The sequence below is a fragment of the Crocodylus siamensis genome, chromosome 6, assembly GCF_052110815.1.
Source record: "Crocodylus siamensis isolate JL-2025a chromosome 6, ASM5211081v1, whole genome shotgun sequence".
Taxonomy (NCBI): domain Eukaryota; kingdom Metazoa; phylum Chordata; order Crocodylia; family Crocodylidae; genus Crocodylus; species Crocodylus siamensis.
This window is the reverse complement of record NC_143400.1, coordinates 75196691-75218637: the sequence shown is the minus strand read 5'-3', so window position 1 is coordinate 75218637 and position 21947 is coordinate 75196691. Positions and strand designations below refer to the sequence as shown.

General features: G+C 40.0%; 1 protein-coding gene across 3 annotated transcripts in view; it reads left to right on the top strand.

The window, feature by feature from the left end:
* The window catches only part of VEPH1 (ventricular zone expressed PH domain containing 1), a 117997-nt gene that overhangs the window by 39261 nt on the left and 56789 nt on the right, over positions 1–21947 (top strand). For all 3 annotated transcript variants that reach the window (XM_090052184.1, XM_090052186.1, XM_090052187.1), the window contains exons 5-7: positions 1583–1749; positions 6855–7064; positions 18822–19042. In XM_090052184.1, coding sequence (XP_089908310.1) covers positions 1583–1749; positions 6855–7064; positions 18822–19042 — 598 coding nt within the window. The remainder of the gene's footprint in view (positions 1–1582; positions 1750–6854; positions 7065–18821; positions 19043–21947) is intronic.

The window sequence follows — 21947 nt, the reverse complement described above, 5'->3', positions numbered from 1 at the left end:
TGTGCTAATCGTTTTCTCATAATTTGTTAGCAAAACCTTTTTTTTCCCTTGGGCCTTTTATCCTGAAGGATCACAATTGCTTTACAAACTTTACACTCAGAGCATCACTCAGGTGTAATCACCTCTCATGCAAATAGTGGAAACTGGATGATCTTCCAGTTTATAAACAGCACTTCAGTGAACAAGGAGGAATTTTCTATTTGTCTAGGATAATGGATGCAAAACACATTGTTGTTTCTGATTATGGTCTAGAAATTGTCAGTAACCACAAATGAATAACTATAGGTTGACTAGAGAGATTCTGCCAAGTCCCCTTTTCACTGTTCTGATGCCATACACGGGACTCAGAGCTGCCCAACATAGGCTGCCAAAACCTCTTGACTGATGCGACTAACTCTGTGCTATTCCTTCCTTAGAGTAGAGGGCAGAAGCAGGTATGGGTGGAGGTGCAGTGAGGTGGCTTCCTTGGCAGGCTTAATAGTTCCTTTAAGGGTTTTTACAAGCTAGCACACCTGTAAGTAACCCCACCCTGCTGTAAGCTGCATGTTAGTTATTTGCTAAAAGTCAAATTCAGATGATGCAATACCCCATTTTGTATTTTATAGTACCTCACATGAGCTTGATGAAATTGTATCAAGTAAAATTGTATCAAAACATGGCTTTTCAGCTGACCTAAAAACCTTGTCTACTAAGTGAGTTACCTGATTATCTTCCATAGTTACAAGGCACAAATTAAAACAGGACAAAAAGCAGCAGGCCAATGTGGCAGTTCTTATTTGAAAGAAAATCCAGAGAGACTTCAAGTACTTTAAAAATTTACAGAGTGGATCCATACTGCAGAGTGATAGGCAGATGTGTTCCATATGTTGCTCAAATGAAATTTAAGTGCACTAAGACAGGCATGTACAGCCTGCTGTTACATATTTCTATAAGAGACTGGTTTCAAATTAAAACATACACGCACATCTCCAAATACCAAAAAATGTGAGAGACGATTTTGCATGTCTCTTTGATTGACTCTCTTTTTGGTCTCTCTGGACCCCTGGATGTGGCACCCTAACCATTTCTGTTCAAATTCTCCTCTGTGCTCATTAGATTCTCATAATAACTAAGTATTCTTTCCATATGTTGGCTGTTTCATTTAAGTGTCTTAATGTCAGCAAAGGCGAAAAGTAGTTATCATACATTCTCTTGTCTTTGTCAGATTTTAAATCACATTTATTCTGTGGTTTAGAGCTCAATTACATATCCAAATCTGAAATACCATTAGATAGCCTTCATTTACATAAACTTATTCTCCAGACTGAAAACAATAACTGATAGGAAATATTTTCCACTTCACCCATGTTGTTCCACTTAATGAAATTCCTGCTTGGATAGGGGGTTTTTGGTTTCTTGGTCCAATATACATTTTTTTTCATTTGTGAGTTTTATGTTTCCTTGTATATACTAATGATTCTCAGAAAATTGGTGTTATCGAAATTCTTACTGTCTAGGGATGTATAAAAGGGCATTAGAATAAGAAAGGCAACAAGACAGACAGAGCCTTGACACACATTTTTCTGGATTACTCTGTTAACAGGAAACTCCATGCTGCTGCGTGTGTTGCCCTCTCTCTATGAAAAGCAACCACAGTCCATTAATAGCCATCTAAAGGAGCTGGTGGCACTGATGTCTCAGTTGGAGCAAGCGGAACAGCACCACCTTCTAAGAGTATTTCAGGTAGTGGCAAGGAGAAAACAACCTGAGGTAAAAAATAATACGGACAATTACAGCTGGGTGGAATGTGGTCGCTTGCTCTTTGAAGAGTTTATGTTCCACAATATATCCTGACCGTGCCTGCAGGCAGTCCTTCTCAGTGCTGTAGAGTCCCATATAATGCAAGTGCCAGTACAGGAGGCTCCAACCCTGATCCCATGTGAAAACAGAAGAAGGTTTTGGAGGTGCTCTCCATGAGGAAAAGGAAACCATAAAGAGAGAGTGACCATGATATTTCTGGGATAACACTGGACACTTGGAAAAACTGAAAAATATCTTCAAACAACTACTTGCTTGATTTTTGTGAATGAATTTGCCTTAGCTTTGCCCATACTGCTTTCATGTTTAATGCCTACAGAGGTTTCAGTAATAGAGGTTTAGTTACAAAAAAAAGGTTATGAAAAGCAAAAATCAGTGAGCTGGCAATTAAATATTGTGACCAAATGAGTACCTATGTGTGTTGGATATGTTTGTGCACTCAAGATATGTTTGTGCACTCAATACTTACTACTCAACAGGTAGTAAAACACAGCCATGCTATTCAACCAGTTACTGCAGCACAGGTGCAATTCTGAAACTTGTGATCAATCTATATAACAACATTTTCAACAAAGTGTTAGTTGAAATAATGCAAGGAAATTATTTGTTTCCCATAGATAGCCTACAAGTTGAAAAGAACACTGAATTCATCATTAAATTACCTATTGCATGTTATTTGTTCAGTTCTGCTATGAAATTGAAATTTCTATAGTGAATCGGTCAGATAGAAAAATGTTCATAATGCTGTCATTTTTACTATCCTAGTTCAAGGAATGTAACTAGTTTATACAAGTAGTTTTTCTATATCAACTACGTACTTTCACAAAACCTTTTGAGAAGAGCCAGATATTCTTAAACATTACTAAATTCCCAAAACTGAGTTTTATGAAAATTTAAGGGACTCAGCTAATGTGTACAGGGGCTTCCTTGGTATGTTGGATAGACTTCACTGGGATATATCAAACCAGAACTGTTATCTGGACAGTAAAGGATCTAACATGGGAAACATTCCACTTTGACTCAGCTCAGTTTTGCTTAATATTTCCTGGCGTTTTTGCATAATCCTTTGCCAGTTTTGTTGCTTCTCATTGCATTTTCTTTTGTGAAGATAAGAAAGGATAAAAGGCTCAAGAAAAGTTGAAAGGAGATTTAAAGTGAACTGGTACCAGAATATGAGTGAACAAGAACTTAGTTAAAGGTACAGAGCTCATGTTTTGAAAATGATACACCCTCTATGCAGGCATGACTCTAATGGGGCTCAAAGCATCAGAACTGGGTACAAAACTGCCTCCCTTATAGAAATTACATTTAATGAAGTTAGCAGAGTGCAATGGTACTTTAGTGCCACCCCACTATAGCCAAGGAAATGTTACCATAATATATAGTTACAGACAAAATGTAACTGTTTCTAAAAAAACCCAGTACTTTTCAGTCACATGGGTTCTGGTTTGTAATTGCTTGCAACCTGTTGGCCAAAATGCCATTTTCATACGATTCCATACTGTAGCTGTCAAATTATGTTATCTTGTGTGTCTGTCATGTATTTGTGGTAAAATAGGATCTGGCATTGTGAAAACTAGCTATCTAAATCAAGGAATAGACATATATGCTTCTAGAAACTGATCCAGACCTGTTGGAGTCAGTGGAAAGACTTCATTGACTTTTACTGACAGGCTCTCACCCTTATTAACCCAGCTCATATCCATGCAAGTATATATGCTTAACCATGATTCAAGCACCTACTTTGAACGCCTTCAAGAGACATTTGGATGTCTATCTTGCTGGGATCCTATGAACCCTGCTGACTTCCTGCCCCTGGGGCGGGGGGCTGGACTCGATGATCTTCCAAGGTCCCTTCCAGCCCTAATGTCTATGAAAGTCTATGAGCTGATCACCTTCACCATCCTCTGTACCATGAGCTGATCACCTTCACCATCCGTCGTAATCATGAGCTGATCACCTTCACCTTCACTATCTTCCCTAAAGCTGGCAAGTCAGTCAGCAAAGCAGAAGTCCTCCACCTCAGGAAACGTGACTTTGACAAGCTTAGGAGGCTTGTTGGTGAGGCTCTAAGGGACCATGACCCAAAGGGGAGGGGAGTTCAGGAAGGGTGGTTGCTCCTCAAGGGAGCAATCCTCGAAGCTCAAGCAATGTCTATCCCATCTCGGAGGACAGGCAGCAAAAGGGCACAGCAGCCCCTTTGGCTCTGCAGGGAACTAGTGGACCACCTGTATCTAAAAAGAAAGATCTATAAAGGATGGAAGGCTGGATCCACCCCAAAGGAAGAGTACTCTGCACTGGTCTTGACCTGTAGGGAGCAAACCAGGAAAGGAAAGGCTGCGACTGAACTCCAACTGGCTACATGTATCAAGGACAATAAAAAGTCCTTTTTTAGATATGTGGGCTGCTGGAGAAAAAGCAAGGGTGACATTGGACCCCCGCTAACCAATATGGGTCAACTGACAACCGATGCCTAGGAAAAAGCTAACTTACTTAACAGGTATTTTGCATCAGTTTTTCACCAGGGGACGGTCTTGCTCAATATGGTATGGGATGGTCAGGGCAAGGGAGAATTGTTACCCTTCATCAGTGTTGACCACATGAAGGTACACCTTGAGAGGCTGGGCACCTTCAAGTCAGCTGGCCCAGACAGCTTACATCCCAGGGTAATTAAGGAGCTGGCAACCATCATAGCTCTGTCACTGGCATGGATCTTTGGGAACTTGTGGCACTCAGGCAAAGTGCCCAATTGGAAGAAAGCCAGTGTGGTGCCTATCTTCAAGAAAGGGAGGAAAGTAGATCCAGGGAACTACAGGCCCATCAGCCTGACCTCTATCTCAGGGAAGATCTTGGAAAAAATCATCAGAAAGACTATTCTTGACAAACTGGCTGAAGGCAACTTCCTGAGGGATAGCCAGCATGGGTTTATTTTGGGTAGGTCTTGCCTGACCAATCTCATCTCCTTCTACGACTAGGTGACGCATCTCCTGGACGTGGGAGAAGAGATTGACGTCATATATCTTGATTTTAAAAAAGCTTTCAATCTGGTATCCCACAATCATCTCATAGAAAAACTGGCCAACTGTGGCCTCAGCTACATCACAGTCTGCTGGGTGGGGAATTGACTCTGAGGTCAGACCTAGAGAGTGGTAGTTGACAGAAGCCAATCATTGTGGTGCACCATGACCAGCGGGGTCTCCCAAGGCTTTGTTGGGCCTATTCTTTTCAACATATTCATTAATGATGAGGACATTGGTATCAGAAGTGGACTGGCCAAGTTCATTGATGACACCGATCTTTGGGGTAAAGTGTTCACTCCTGAGGACAGGATGGTGATCCAGGCCGACTTTGACAGGCTTGGAAAATGGGTGGACGAAAACCTGATGGCCTTCAACAGTAAAAAATGCAAGGTACTCCACCTTGGGAAGGGAAACCTGCAGCATGCTTATAGACTCGGCAGTGCTACGCTTGCTAGCACCATGGCCAAAAGGGACTTGGGGGTCATGATTGACTACAAGATGAATATGAACCATCAATGTGATGTTGCAGCTGGCAAAGTGAGCAAAACTCTGGCTTGCATCCATACATGCCTCTCTAGCAAATCCCAGGATGTCATCCTCCCGCTGTACTCGGCCTTGGTGAGGCCGCAGCTGGAGTACTGTATCCAATTTTGGGCTCCACAATTTAAAAAGGATGTGGAGAAGCTTGAGAGAGCCCAGAGGAGAGTCACACACGATCACAGGGCAGGAAAACATTCCTTATGATGAGAGGCTGAGAGCTACGGGACTCTTCAGCCTGGAAAAGCGCAGGCTCAGGGGGACCTGGTGTCTGCCTATAAGTATATAAGAGGTGTACATCAGGCTCTGAGGGAATGCCTGTTCACCAGAGTGCCCATGGGATGACAAGGTCAAATGGTCACAAACTCCTCCAAGGCTGGACTCCTCTTTACTGTCCAAGCCGCCAAGGCCTGGAACAGACTGCCGCCAGAGGTGGTGCAAGCACCTACTCTGGACTCCTTTAAGAGTCAATTGGACATTTATCTTTCTGGGATCCTATGACTCCAGCTGATTTTCTGCCCCTGGGGCAGGGGGCTGGACTTGATGATCTTTCGAGGTCCCTTCCAGCCTTAATGTCTATGAAATCTGTGAAATGACCAGCTTTAAACCACTTAAGTGCTTTGACACTGTGTCACACCTTATACAAAGTGCTTAGTAGTAGTGTTTGCTATTACTCACAATTTACAGTCCCACGTTTGCAGTACCATTCTTCCTCACCATTGTCAATAACTCACATGGAATGATAACACAGTCCCTTACAGCATCTCTCTCACATCATATGCACACATACATATATTACAGTACTAACCCTGTAAAATTCATACACATAGGCCAGCAGTCACATTGAATCACATGTATATTGTTACATCATAGTTCCTCAGTAGCCTGCACATCATATTAATGGAATGGTTAATAGGTAATGGAAAATACTGTTTACAAGTGATCTACAATTTCGGGGAGCAGATCCTTCTCTGTACTATTGTAGCTACGTGAAATGACAGTGATATGCACCATTTCAGACCACTCAAGGACCTTGCCCTTTCAGCCATTAGTCTTCTGTTTTTATTTAGTCTCTTGGCTTAAGCAGGAATCTCTGCTAATCTTTAATTTATTAAATTATTGGGGAAATTCATTCATAAATTGTTTTAATCAATACAATTTAGCAATAATCCAGAGCAATCTAAAGGGAAAAACATCTCAATATGGTCTTATATAGGAATGTCCATATTTTTGGAAAGTTGCATTTATGCATGTATAACCTAAGGCCATGGACTACTTTTGTTCCTTGTGAACTTGCATTGACCTCAGCAACAGATCTATGCAAAGATCATCTAGGTTGAAAAAAAAACTTCATTTTTACCAGAATAGATTTGTTTATCTTAAAATTAATAAACAATTATTTCTTTTCATCACTGTATAGTAGCTGTCTTGACTTTCTTGCAAATGTATTTTTGATTAATTTTGCCTTTTTTGTCTTGTTTTGTTTTGCTTTTGATATAGGTGTTAAAAGAGTGTATTCCATTTCTAATTAGCCACTTAAGAGACCCTCATCATAATGACATTATCCTAAATATACTTATAGAAATATCAGGCTATGAACCAGTAGCCTTGGCCAGTTCTCTTCCAATGCTGAAAGAGATTGGTGAGAGTTTTCCAAGTCTGATTGGACAGATGGCAAAGATCTTTGGAGCTGTTGGGCATCTTGATGAGGTATTTGTAAAAAAATATGTCTTTTTAACTGTAATTATTCTTCTTTGTCTGGGGCCACTGAAAAGTAATAAATGATGGGCCATTTCAATATGGCCTGCACCTGTAACTAAGCCTCCCAACCCCATAATGCTCATAACATTGTTCCTATGCATAGAAAGGGCAGTTTGTCACAAGTACAGCATTGGGGTAGACAGGCAAGCCAATAGCAAAAGAAAACAGGCATTGTGTCTTAATTGGACACAGCAAAAAATGTTATACAGTACAAACGCTCTAAAAAAGTGGGGAATAAACTAGAGAGGAAAGGAGCAACATCCCAAACAAGACTAATGAGCAGGGTAAAGAACAAACATGTTTTAAAAAGTGAAACTATACTTCAAACACAGCAGATTTCCTTTTTCGTTTGTGGTTTTTTTTAATTGTCCTGTTGTTTTTAAAGCTTGTGTGTGACAACACAGACTCTCTCTTAAATAGCATAGCCATGCGAAGCTTTGAAACCTAGCAATTTGGGTGAAAGTAGAGCATTTTGCAAAAATATTGTACACTCTTTGCATAATATTACATTTGAAAAGGAAACAGTCCCTAATGTTGTCTTAATAAGGCAGTGAAATATGAACTTACTTGAATAACATAATCCAAATGTCTGACTTTGTACCTATAGTTGGCTGGATGTTTTATATACATGTTATTATACTGAAATGTTTTACTGTAGATGATGGGCCAAAGTTTGCCTCCAGAAACACCAGTGTAAATTTGGAATAACTACATGGATTTTATGGACTTATTCTACATTTACCCTGGTTTAATGAGAATCAGAGTTGGACCTGATGAATTTACTACATATAATAATAATGAGGGAATACACTCTGGAAACCTCACCTTTGCTGATTACCATTGTAATCTGACAGTTATATAATAGGGAGATCCCAGAAAAGTTTGGATGAGACAAATGTAAGTAGGTAGAGGTGAACTGTACTGTGCACTTTCAGATGTATAGGGCCTGCTTGAAATTTATCATTAGTACTAATCAGGACATTTTTGACGGAACTTTCTTCTGTATAAAAATACCAAATTCAGTTAATTGACAGTAAGCATTCAGAGGAAGCATTGTTTTTAACAGATTTCTCAAGTTTTGAAAATCAAAGTTTTGAAACTGACAAAATGTTCTGACATTTAAAAAAAATTCTGTTTTTCAGTTTGCAATGGATTTTTGTTTCAAGGTTTAAATTAAGTTTCAGTGAAAAATCAAAATGAAATATTTCAAAATGATCAAATTATAAAAGTTTGCTTGATCTAAACCATTTTTTCAGACTTCTAGTTTTCAAAAAGTTTCAAGATTTAGATACTTTGCACTGGTTTGGGATAGGAGCACTTTTTATATTACTGAATTTTTAGCTGAACAGAAAAAACATTTCCCACCTACTTCCTATATACGGTAAGAACTTGTGATATAGCATGAGAGTCAGTGGCTGTCATGAAATGTCATCAGCTGTAATGTGTATCCTTTCCTTTTTCAAGTACAAATAAAATGCCTAGAGTTTTCAGATTCAACATGAATAAATATTGACTTTTTAATGATGTGACTACTGTAACGTAGCAGTTAAATGGCGGTACATCTCTTCCTAAAGTCCATGTAAATCAGCATAATTCATTTTTTATATTGTTCCATTCTAGTGGATAGTTTTGTAGCTTGATGGAAAAGGATACATGCTCACAATAAACTTACTAATGGGAGTTGCCTGGCTTACTAAATGACCTATGTCATGCTCCTATTTTGCACCACTGGCTACCATTTGGCTTTACTCCCAATATTCCTTGCTTTCATTCTCTATAGAGTTAGCCACTTGTGAATTAATTACCTTGTGTTTAACTAATCCATGTGCCACAACACCAGGCACAAATATGCTGTATAAACCACTCCCATACGTCTTCTCTTGTGAGGTTGTAGAGTCTTGCAACTAGGGCTTTTTCTTCCTCTCCAAAAACACAAGGGTCTATTTAACTGTCCCATGTCTTCTTTGTGACTCAATTCATTGAGGGTAACATTACAAACACAAAACTGCTGTATTTTGTTTTCTGTTATTGATACATTGTGTTTTTAATGTCTTAAATCACTAAATTGATAGGTCTTTTATCAAAGAGACTACTATAGTATCTTCAATCAATTTATAATATTTGTGTTGTAATCTATCTTCAGATTTATGATGAAGTGATTATCACTTACTACACAGGCCCTTCTTACCTTGTTGACACTGCAAGTACTATGAAATATGACCCTAGCTGAGATTAACACTGGGAACTTGAGAAGAGCTGAAAACCTTGGATGTTCTGAGGACAGTGTGCCAATTATTTAGAATTTATGATACAACATATTTTTAAGAATGCTTTATTTTCATTCCTGTGGATATGGTTTGCATGTTCCTTATAATTATGAATAGACATTCTCTTTCAATGTCAAATCAGTTACATGTAAGATCAAACAAATATGTTGTGCAGAATTCAAGTGGCTTATAGTTATTCAGATTTTTAGATCTGAAGGAGAACTAGATTATGGGTGGAAAATGAAGGGAATGTAGCTAATGTAAACATTTTTGAACACGAGTGTTGGAGTGACTAGCATAGTTTATTTCAGTAAGGCTGTAGCCAACAGTCTCATCTTCTTTCAACTCAGTGCTTAGCAAGCAAAACTCCCACTGAAGTCAACTGGAGTTTGCGTCTGATGAAGTGAACTTGGGTTCACAAAAGCTTGTGCTCTCCATATCTATCTATCTATCTATCTATCTATCTATCTCTTATTTAGTCTATAAAGATGTATATCTGCCCTGCCTTCTGAGTAGAGATAACAAGAACTGGCCTTGTACAGATATGTGTTTGTAGGAACAGGAATTTTGGAAACTTTAAGTGTTTTAAAAAATATTTGTTGAAGCTCATTTTCATAAACAGTAGTGTCCTTAGGGGAGGGAAAACTGAGCAACTGTCTGGGGCCCCACACTTTATAGAACTAAAAATATATAACACTGAATATCTGTGTTATCGATATTGTATTAAGATACTTTCACTGCAGTTTCATGGATGGGGCAAAGTGAAATTGAAATTTAAAAAGGTCCAACTTGCTTATGGGTCATCAAAATTAAGCCTCGAAGGGTCCCCAAATGATACTCTTGCCCAGGACCCCAACAATCTAAGGCCACTACTGCATAAACTATCCAGTAAAATACCAACTGATAATTTGTTTTCCTCTTGAGAAAACAGTATTGCATATCCTGAAAAATGCAACTCAAAACTGAGCCTTTTTTTTAAAAGATTATTGTTTATTTTATCTTGGGCATAGGCCCAGTCCTGAAGTCCTCTCAGAAGTTTAATATGTAGGCAGACTGCAGGGTTTAAATTATAAAAATTGTAGAATGTGTTAACAGGAGCCCATATTTTTAACAAATCTCACTGATTGTGTAGATTTTCTGAGGTTAAAAGTATGAAAATTCACTAAAGCACATCCACTATCAAGACTTGGTAGTCAGTATGCTGTGTAGAGTTATATATGGTGTGTAAATGCAGACGACTTGCAAATAAGGTCAGGCAGAAATAGATTGCACAAACAGAACTTTTCATATTGTATCTTACATATACAAATACATTTGCACTTCCTAACATGGTTGCTGCTCCCAACAGGTTCTTTAGGAATTCCCTTGTCTAAATATGAGATTTAGGTGTATTATTTACCCACTAGATATCACTGCACAGAACATGTTTCCTGTAAGCTGGTGTCCTCTACATTCTTGCGTAGGAATTTTACCATAATCTTACCTTACTGAATTAGGCCTTTGCATCTTTCTAAATCTGTTTGCTCCAAAAGAATTCGTTAGTGAATGCATCAGGAGAAGTTGAAGAAAACGTGTTATACTGTCCTGAAACAACTATGCAAACTAAATTCTTCCCGCCCCACCCATGCGCTTAACTTACACCTGAGAAGTAACATTTCATTGTTGTTGTTTGCTTAGCCCAATTGATATTCAGGGTCTTGAGCAGAGATAGTGCCTTCCAGAGATTCTCCAAGAGAAAATTCTAATGGCTAACTTACTTCATTCCCCCACCTCCTCCTGTAAATTTCTTTGATATCATGCAGCATCACCATGAGGCTTTGTTCTACAAACTATTGTGAGCCATCAAAATACTTAAGAAATAAATCTATTTGACAAGGAAGGAGTTACCGGTAGAACTAGATGAAATACTGTAAACTTACTGAGAACTTATCAGCCATTGAGACGAAACCACCGTTCAGCTTGCTCAGTCCAGCAGACTGTCTTACACAGTACGTCACCTACAATGCTTGTACCTCAGGAAAGTCGTAAAAAATAGTAGACTGTGTTGTGCCAGGTGATCAGCATTGCAAAGGATAAATTGATGCCTTTCTCTCATATACTTCATTTCCCCATCTACATCTCGTTAATGTGCCAGAGCTACATAAGTGCTACCTACCTACACAACCTACCCCTCTACTTACCATAAATGGATGTGATCAGAACATATGTCAGAGTAGTTTATGGGAAGATAATTCTCCATGCAACTGTTCTGGAGGATATGGTATTGTCATTCTAATCTCCTTAGATTGGATAATTGCTTTAAAGTGACAGATTTCATAGGGCCCAGCAGGATGGAGGAGGTGGGCAAAATTGAGTGGTGTCTGGATTCTGGGGAAGCGGGTGACATCAGAGGAGGAGGTGAATTTTTTCCTCTACAGTCTAGATGCTTGTTGGAAACATGAGACATATAGGGGTTGTTAAGTAAGTGCAAAGCTGCAGGGGTCTCAGAAGCATAGACTCCCAAGTATTACCTGTTCCTAGTATCAATATCACATAACTGTTAAGTTACATAGCATTATATATCTAACTGTTCTTGAAAATCCACTGCTGGCTGTTTTAGGACATGTCTATGAGAGAGCATCAACTGCAGCATTTCTGTTTTAAGGCTGGTAGTGTAAGAGTGAAGTTGTAGCTAAGATGGTCCCAAAATGATGCAAAAGGCAAGGATTTCTTTCATTGGACCAACTGTGTAGTTGATGGAAATAGCACAAATAGAAATCATGTTTGCTCAGACTGGGGCTTCACATTAGATCCAAATCAGATTAATTTTGTGAGAATAAAAACAGACCTCTGTTTTAGCTCAGCAAGTTTTCCTGACATTGATGTAAAAAATGTAGCAGGACAAACTGTCAGCTAAGCTGTGCCTTGCTGCTGCCTTTCAGTCTGGTTATGGAACCCTGCAAAAATCACTTTCCATAACAATTGCTATTGACCAGACCTGCGCAGCAACACACATTTCTATGAACAGTGCTTAACTACTAACATCAAAGGCTTTACAAACTATAGCTCATTAATTCAAACACTGGCAGAACTGCAATTAGATTTAAGTGAAGTTTTTAGTACATTAAATCAACTTTCTACCATTCAAGTGTGTTGCTGTAATTATTTTCTTCTGTGTTCTATAACAGAGGCCAAAGCAGACTGTTAAATGGAAGGAAAGAGACCCGTATGGTTACAGCACACCTGTTTCTGTAGCCAACAACATGTATAAGGGAACCACAGGGCTAGAGTCATGTCTGACCACCTTTGGCAGCCTAACCTGACTGACCAAGTCCCCATTTATAGATGGCTGAAGTGGCAGCAGCCTTTGGCATAAGCCCAGAGTAAAGCTTGAACTCACACTTCCAAAACCTAGAGCAGTAGCCCTTAACTGTTCTGCCAGTATGCTTCTGACTTGTAAGTGACATTTAATTAGGATTTTGTCACATTATTTGATTTATATAAATCTCTTGTATAAGGAGGCATCAAACTACACAGTCTTAGACAGTGTCTGAAGCAGTGGAGTATAATAAGAAACAGTTTGCTCAGTATTTTGTCTACATCCTTCATAAAGTTTGTTGTTCTATGTAGAAACATATAGCTACCAAATTCTGCCCCGTCTGAGCCTGGGTCATATACCTGTGGTGAATACAATGGTATTTCCTCCTAATTCATCTTCTGCAAGCATCGAGTAACTGACATTATATCCTGTCTTGTTTTCCTAACTAGCCGCAACATGCTGACTTAGCAGTGTTCGGTTACAGTCTTGATTGCACAGCCATGAATGTAGCCTATTTGAAAAGATGACATATATTTGATTTGTTTGTACCAGGTCTTGTTTCAGTGACATCCGGGAGACCTTTCACTGGATATTAAAAAACATTTATAGAAGCAACAGGAAAAGAAAGTCAAAGGTGAACCTTCCAATATGAACCAAACAGCTCCTTTCCCCTTCATGTTTTGCCTTTTTTAAAAAAAGACCTGAGTGATGGAAGTTTTGTGTCTCTCCAAATGGCCAAATGATTCAGAACACACAGCTATGAAGAGGAATGTGCTTTGTTCCAGACTCTGCCCCTGATTAATTACTGATTTTTTTTCTGAGCTATATCATCTGATTGGTTTTGGAGACACTGATGTATTTCTGATTATACTAGTCTTGCCTGATGATGCCCTCTATTGTCTTTCAGTATCAGCCCCCTGTTCATATTTATAACTTCCAGGATTATACACCTTTAATTTTTTTTGGCCTGAAATTCTGCATACATCGGGTAAGACTCTTATATCTCTCCTGGCTCCATTATGCCATAGTCTAAAATGCCATGAAGAGGCCTTCACCAACCTGTCTTTGGCTGAGGAAGAATTTGTTGATGTAGAACAGGACTGCCCAGCGTTGGCACAGTCAGAAGCCACATGCAATGCTGGTGTGTAGCCCCTAGGTCATGCACCACGAGACGTGCTATTGGGGGACAGGCTGTAACAGGACATACCACAAAGGCAGCTGTGACACCCCCTTAGTTCTGCCCTGCTGATACTCCAGCCTCTCAGGGTCTCACTCTGCCCCCATGTCTCCACACTTCAATGGTATTTATAATGAGGGGAGGCTGGGAGCTCTGGGTGCTTGTTCTAGTTCTCTGTTCCACCCTAGGCCTGACTTGGTCCCCTTGACTTGGGGCTCTGACCCCATCTCACACAGTCTATCAGCCTGGGGCTCTGACACTGCTGCACCCCATCTCTCCCTAGGCCTGGGGCTCTGACTCCATTGTACGTAGTCTCTTTTTATGGCTTTTAGAGCCCCTCTAGCTCTAACTGCCTTAAGTACTAAATTTGTGGCCTATATACTCCTCTGCAGCCATGCAGTAATACCTCTCAGGTATTACTCTGTCAATGTTTTTCCTTCCTGTAGTGGCCTCAGCCCTTTTGGATTTAGCCCATCAATATTCTGGCTGCAGGCTTCCAGATCTGTCCCACTTGTTTAAGCTGTGCTTTCTTGCCCTCAGCCCCTCACTGTTGATTATGCTAGGCCCATGGCTCTTGGCCCTTTCTGCCTCAGCCTGCCCATGTCTCATTCCCTGGGCTGCTGGCCCTATCTTGTATTTTGTCCTAGCTCCCTGGTGCCCCTGGCCTAGGCAAAGCTGCTCCCTGTCAATTCCAGCCCCCTGGAGTACCTGATTAAAGACAAGGCTACTGTAGGTCCAGCCCAGCCCCCCTAACCCCCCAAGTGTCCCTGACCCAGAGCAAATATGCTCTCCAGCCTCTCAACAGTTTAGCTTTAGCCTCCATGTAACTATCTGGGTGTCAGACCCTGGAAGAACAATACTTAGGTGTTAGCTTCTCAAACGGCAGGGTGCTTTCCAGGCAGCCCCACCTGTAGCCTTTGTACCACCCTTCTAGCCACACCTGGTCCTCTAGTTCATCTGTACTAGCTGCAATGCCCTCCTAAACCCTCTCCACGGTCTCCCAGGATCCCATCCACTCCTACCCTGTAGCCGCTGGGTCTTGCAGCTTCCCTGGGTACCGGTGCTGCCTGGGTTCTCTTCTGTTGCCACCCAGGCCAGCAGGAGACGGGGCAAGACTGAGCTCCAGGCTTTTAATATGCTGAGTCACATGGCTTGTGTTAGTGGTGTGCGGCTTCCATGTCCCCACATAAAGTGGCAGTGGGAGAAGTGGCTGCACAGGCCCACAGGGTACTAGCTGGGCAGCCCTGATGCAGATGAAAGAGCAAACTACAGGCTGTTTTTTGATGCTCCCTCTCTGAGGCTCCAAGTGCTTGGTATGTCAAAGTTGGGAAGAGTACACCTGAAGTGGGGCTGGGAGCAAGTGGGAGTGAAGCTACTTTATGTAACCCTGGGAGGCTTGGTAGACCCTGGAGGCTGCTGAAGTTTATGCAAACCCTCAGGCCTGTCTACATTACGCTGAGGAAAAAGTGCTTAAGGGATACTTTAATGGCCATGTAATAAATTCTGTTTTGGTGGGTCTGAGGCCTTCTCTGGATTTAGGCATGTTTGTGGCAAGTAGTTCATTTTGTCCAGAGACAAACCATTTCTGTCTCCCATAATAACAAGACAATCCTCAGATCATGCTCCAGTTTCCTTCCCAAGGCTTTCTTTTTTCCCCCCAAAGTATTGCATAAGATAACTGTTTGGAGAGAGAAGAGAGACACCCTGTAGTGAGCAAAGAGAGAGGCAATGGCCCCTAAAGCCTCCAGTGGTTCATATGTAGATTAAAGCCTCTTTGAATCCTCCAAAGGTTCCACTAATGTACAACCTTTGGTCATTATTTACTATGGTGCAGCCAATCAATGAAAGGGAACATAAGCAGAAACACAGCTGACATCATAAAAGCTGAATACATGTGAAGTATTTCAAAAACAGATAATTGGTGTACCCATGCCATTTAATGAAAATAACAACCTCATCCAAGCATAGCTATTTAGTCATAAGTATTGCAGCAAGTCACCAGAGTAAACTGCCTAATTTACTTTGATGCTGATCTCAAGTAGAGATATATAAACAATAAAATGATTCCTAGCAATGGATATGCACTGATGACCCTTTATCTTAGAAGTGATGTAAAAACCAAATCTCAAGAGCCTTTCCAAAATGTTTCACTTCTGATTCTTTTTTTTTTCCTTTATGTAATGGCTAGGAATAGAGCTTTGTTACAGGTACACCTTTAGCGTGGACCAGGTAGATGTAGAGCTGTGTCAAAAGTAGAAACCTCATACAAAGTAGGTGAGAAATGGGAAAGATACTTCTGACATTTTGTTGTTTTGCAGGAAATTAAGACAGCCTTTTAGGGATATTATTCATTTTAATGGTACTGATTCAAATCCTAAAGTATTTATGCCTACCTGATTTCATTGGGAAGTTTACTTGAATAAGGATTTGGCAAGGATTTGGCTTTTCCATAGGGTATACTCACAACTGGCAGTACATGCATAGGGGCCCAAGAGAGAAAATAAGACATGAAAATAAGGCCTCACCCTTACACTGGATGAATTACATTAAATGCCTTCTAGGGTCACCCTATTCTCATACTGCTTAAATGGACTCCTAGGCAGATGAGATGATTGGCTAGAAATGTCTAGGGCGTCCACTTATTTAGAGGGGATTCTCGTTTCTACATGAAACCCACAGTATCATGACATCAGTGGGGTTTTTATACATGAATCGGAAAGCAGAATTTGGCCCTTAGCTCTCAACTTTTATAAAGAAAAACACTTCAATTTCAGGGGGTAAACGCCAGTTGGAGATTTCTTGAAATCCTACAAGGATTGAGTGTTTTGGGCCAATTCTGTTCTCAGCTTCTCCAAGTAAACTCTGGATTAACTCCTGATTTCTTTTTAGTTTCCTGATCCTTTTTGATACAATAAAGAAAAATGTTTTAATATTGTTTTCTTTATTTCAAATTGTCACAGCTCAAGAGATGATATAATACCATCAATAGCAAAAAATGCTTATGCTAAAGTATACCAATCCACAGAATAATTGAGTTTAAAATAACAAAGGTCATTTACATCTAAATACATATCTTTGAGAGGTTTTTGGTCTAAGTCATGGCAGAAATAATGACTGCTTTCATGCTGAGTTATTTTGCTTTGTATAATAATTGCATATATTACTGCCTAGAGTTTATTGTTGTTCTACCTCACTCTAGGCGAGTAGCAGCATTTCAGCATTGCTGGAGTCATTCCAGCTGGATCAAAGTGGCATGAAAATGGTGGAAACTTCTGTTCCAGTTATGTCTGCTACGCACATTGTTTGGGAAACAAAAATGTGTTTCAAATGCTAATTGAGCTCATGTTTATCTCCTGAAGGAAGATTTTCCAAACAAAATATTGAGTATATACCAAAAAGTTAAAAGCTTTCAACAGTAGAAGAAAAGAACACTGAGTCGGACCTTTCCATTCCAATGCATAGATTCATCTATAGTTATCTTTTAATATAAGTGTGAAGGGAAGAAACTCATCCCTCATTTATCTTAGTCACCATGCTTTATATTAAATAATTCTCCACTGGAAATGAACCCACTAAATTTCTTTTATAAATGTTTTTAATATAATATTTAGATAATGATTTTGCTGACATCTGTCCAGCATTTTCACATCCCAGATGTACTTGAAATTAAACTTTCAGAGATGCATAGTTTCAAGAAGAATAGAGGTAAAAAATATTGGTTTCCTGTATTACACTTGGAACATATATGTCAAATAAATTGATGTTTTCTCCCTCTTTTCTGCCAGCTTTTGGGAACCAAGAAGAACAGTTTTTGATATTGCTAGAATGTTTTTTATTGCATTTTACTCCAGATCCTTCAGGCCAAAGTTTCCCCTGCTTTTGTAACATTTTACAAAATGCGTACTGAGTAGGCTTCATTGATTTCAAGGAGTCCTGCCCTTGAAATAATCCTAACCAAACAAGGAAATCTTGGTGCATTACTTCAGAGTCAACATGCGTGCTTATTGCTATTATACTTACTTGAAGTTAATTGTGGTTGCCAAAAGAAGATCCCAGAATGTCTTTGGGATAAAATAATGGCATCTTTGTTAACATACAATATGGAGCATGATGCTTCTCTCACTGAACTGAATGGGAGACCTCAGACTGATCACAGGGTTAGATCAATGAGGTTAAGCTTTTGTCTTCATTACAGCTTTAGCTCTAAATCCAAGTTGATTGTGTTGCCATAAACCAACTCCCATTTGTAAGAACCTTTGCTCTTTGGATGTCTATTTGGGGCTTGATTTTCATCTATACAGAAACTCCCTTACACTAGTGTAAGGGGAACTTAATGTGAATGTAAATGTGGGCTGTTTGAGGCTCAGTTACCTTGACAGAGCAATGTGAATGAGAATCTGGTCAGAAACAGATCTTGCAAAAGTCCATGATGGCAGGGGAAGATGAAGCACAGAAAGCCTGACTTATCCAAAGACCCAGAGCAGATCAGAGGCAGAAACAAAAGCAGAAGCCAGGTTAGCTGATTCCCCTTCAAGTAGCTTTTCCAGGGGAAGGTAGTTAGCCATGTTAGTCTGAAGTCAGGCAAAAGACAGGATAGACTTGCACTTTGTAGACTAACTAAATCACAGATGCATAAGCTTTTGTAAGCAGCAGGTCATGGAACCATCCAGAAGATAATACTTTCCAGAGTGTCCTTAGAGCCTTTCTCTATGTGATTAAATGGTGAGTCAGGTGTACTATTAGGCTAGCATAGACAAATACAGAAAAAATTAATTGTAAATGAACTGAACAAAAAACTAATTTCACTAGTTGATACAGTTGTCCCTTTCTAAATAATCTAGGACCCTTGTTGCACACTAACTTTGTGCTCTTTTAAAAAACATGCACATAATAATCAACCTTAGTTTTAAACAAGTGTGAAATGCATTTGTTTTAAAAATGATTTATCTCTTTATTATGGACAGGAAAGAGCCAGGATCTGTCTGGTATGTTTGGTAAATCAGCTAGCCAACATGGAGCATTCATTTCACCATATCCTTCTGCTGGAAATTAAGAGTATCACCGACAACTTCTCAAATATCCTAAGCACCCAGAGCAGAGATATCTATCGTATGAGCAACAGTTTCACTGCCATAGCCAAGCTTCTCATTCGACAGCTAGAAAATGACAACACATCAGGAACCAGGTAAAAGCAGTTTCTGTACTGATCTTACATCAGTTCACTTAATACATTTGTGACAGGAACTACACAGTTTTATTAGATGCACTAAGGTTGTAATGAATGTAATGAATATAGCAAAATGTAAGATGCAGCATACAATTATTCTAGGGTGCCAACTGTTAACTGATGTTGAGTCAATTATATGTAAGAATACCATCTTAGAAGGTATCCTTTAACTCAGTGAGAGCTCAGTGAAGAAAGCAGTGGTTGAAATTCAACAGCATGTTTTATGCAGAAAGTCAGACTCCATGCTTGCCTCTGACTTTAAAATCTATGGAGCTATAAATTAGGGGTGGTAGTTGAATGAATAGATGGTATACCCTCCAAAATATACTTATATGGTGAGCAAGTGGAGGACTGGCACTATTCAAAAGGACTGGAACAAAGTTTAAAAGTTAAAAGACAAAAAAGTAAATTGCAGAATATGGGCTGTCAAGGCCTGTTAGATGTGGAATAATTTCCCTAGGGAACTATAAGATACCCAGTCATTTCAATCTGTTAATACTAGTTTATTTCAAATGTTAAATAATATGAACAATCTGGCTTTGGCAAAGAACCAGAGGTAGTAGGACTTTCCTATTCTGTCTCCTATTATCCCCTAATGTCACATGAAGAATTAGGCAACTATCCAAAGGTGGTGAGGAACATAAGAAAGGATAGAGGCAGGTTGGTGGGCCAGAAAAGTTAAAGGTCAGTTGGACATTTCTTGAAATCCTACAAGGATTGAGTGTTTTGAGCCAGTTCTGTTCTCAGCTTTGCCAAGTTAAGTCTGGATGCATAAGTTCAATGCAACATCAGAGAAGAGAGCCATCTGGAAGCACTGAGGGGAATCTTGAAGATAAGGGTGAAGATGTTCAAAGCTATGAGCCCCAAAATAGATTTATAGCTCCTAGCTGCCAAAGTGCTGAGAACCCTGAAGCTCCCAGTAAAACTTCTGGCTCTGACGGATGCTCAGAACCGTTAAAAATTAGGTCACTTGTGCTGAAATATGGATTTAGGAATTTAACCAGCATCCATTACTGAAAATCTTGGTATTATCTGTAAGGACTGAGGAACAAAGCATAATACATCATGGAAATGTGTCAAACTCACAGGCGTGACAGCGTGGTGGCATTCTATGGTTATCTGAAAAGGAGAAAGTAACAAAAATCCCCTGTTTTTGGAGGCAGTAGCAAAAGCTTATCCTGTCCATAGATTTTTATGTTATTCACTCCCTGGGGGCGCATCTGTGTTTGAAATTGTTTCCCTATCTCATCTTGCATGTCAAGCAGCATATTTATTTTCAAATATTTCTTTTTGTTTTTCATATATAAGAAAAGGCTCATAAGTATTAATGACCTGAAAGCATTGCTCAGATTTTCTAATTTAGAATGAAAACAATGCTAGCAATTTTGATACGAGAGCATCAAACATTCTTGACTGGAACTGAATAAACAATATGGATCAAATTCTGTCCTGTTGCAATTCCATTATAGAAAATGGATTTACACAAGACTCAAATTTGTCTCTTAGGGGTGCATCCGGACAAGTGTGCACATGTGGGGCATGCACTTCCCAGGGCACAAATAGCAGTGTTTCCCCTGGCCTCAAACAGCTTAGAGGTGCTGCAGACTGCACATGTGCATTTGTCTGGACATATCCAAGATGTGAAAATAACTTCTTGTATGGAATCCTAATATAGAAGAAAAAGGCAACATATATCATAATACTGATCATTGGATTATTTTATTTTTAGAATCATCTAAGTGCACAAAATATTTTATAAACACCTAATAGACAATATCTCTGCACCTAGAAGCATATAGTCTAACTCAGTGTGGGCCAACCTTTTTGGCAGGTGCGCCACAAATTAGCTCCATGCCCTCCCTGGGTACCACTCTGATCCTCTTTCTCTGCCTAATCTGTGACTCTGCTTTCTACTTAGTGCCTTTTCTGCTGCTGTGCTCCTTGTCCCCTTCCAGATCTGTCAGGTCCCATTGTGGCACACATGCCACAGGCTGGCCAGCCATGATCCAACTCATAAAATACAATATGCAAACTAAAAGATTAAATGAAGAAATATCCTTGGATAGCACCAAAGCAGAAGGATGTTGGAAGGGTGTAGGTATATTTTAAGTGAGAACTATAGGAGAATTAAAGCTAAATGTCTGTGCTACCAGACAATACCTGGATGTGCTAGAAGACTTTATCTATCCAAGGAGCAAACTATCATCAAATAGGCATGGTGAGCCAGACATACTGGGAAAAATAAGCCAAGTGGCTTCAGCAGTGATGGACTTGTACAGCATCTGAAGCTGAGAAAAAATAAATATTCTTACAATATCATGAGTCTCTCAGACCTACATTTCTTCAATACGTTCATATGGACCTGAAAAACAGTACTCAGGCTGGACAGAAATGCATCCCCACGAGCACACACATATGATTTGTGGTGCCTCAAAGCAGTTTGGGGTGCTGCAAACCACACATGGCACACATGCACTGCTGATTTGCAGTGTGGCAGGTTTTTTTGACACTGGGAGATCCTGGTGTAAAAAAACCACCACTGAAAAAAGCGGCATGATGGCAGCAACATGCATCACCAGAAAGGGAGCCTGGCTGGCCAGAGCAACACTCTGGCTGCCAGCCAGGCTCCAAGTGACTGAATTGCCACTGGTGCTTTCCCAGGAAGCTCCCAAGACCTCAGGTAGGGCTACCCTACCCCACCTGGGACAATTTGCCCTACACCAACTCCACATGCAGGGATGTGGGCAGCTGCGAAAAGCAATGGCATAAATTTGTGCTGCTATTTTTGCCGTGGCAAAACCACATGGACCTGCATTTGGGGTTTTACCCAAAGAGGCTGGAAGAATTGTTGCCAGTGTGGACA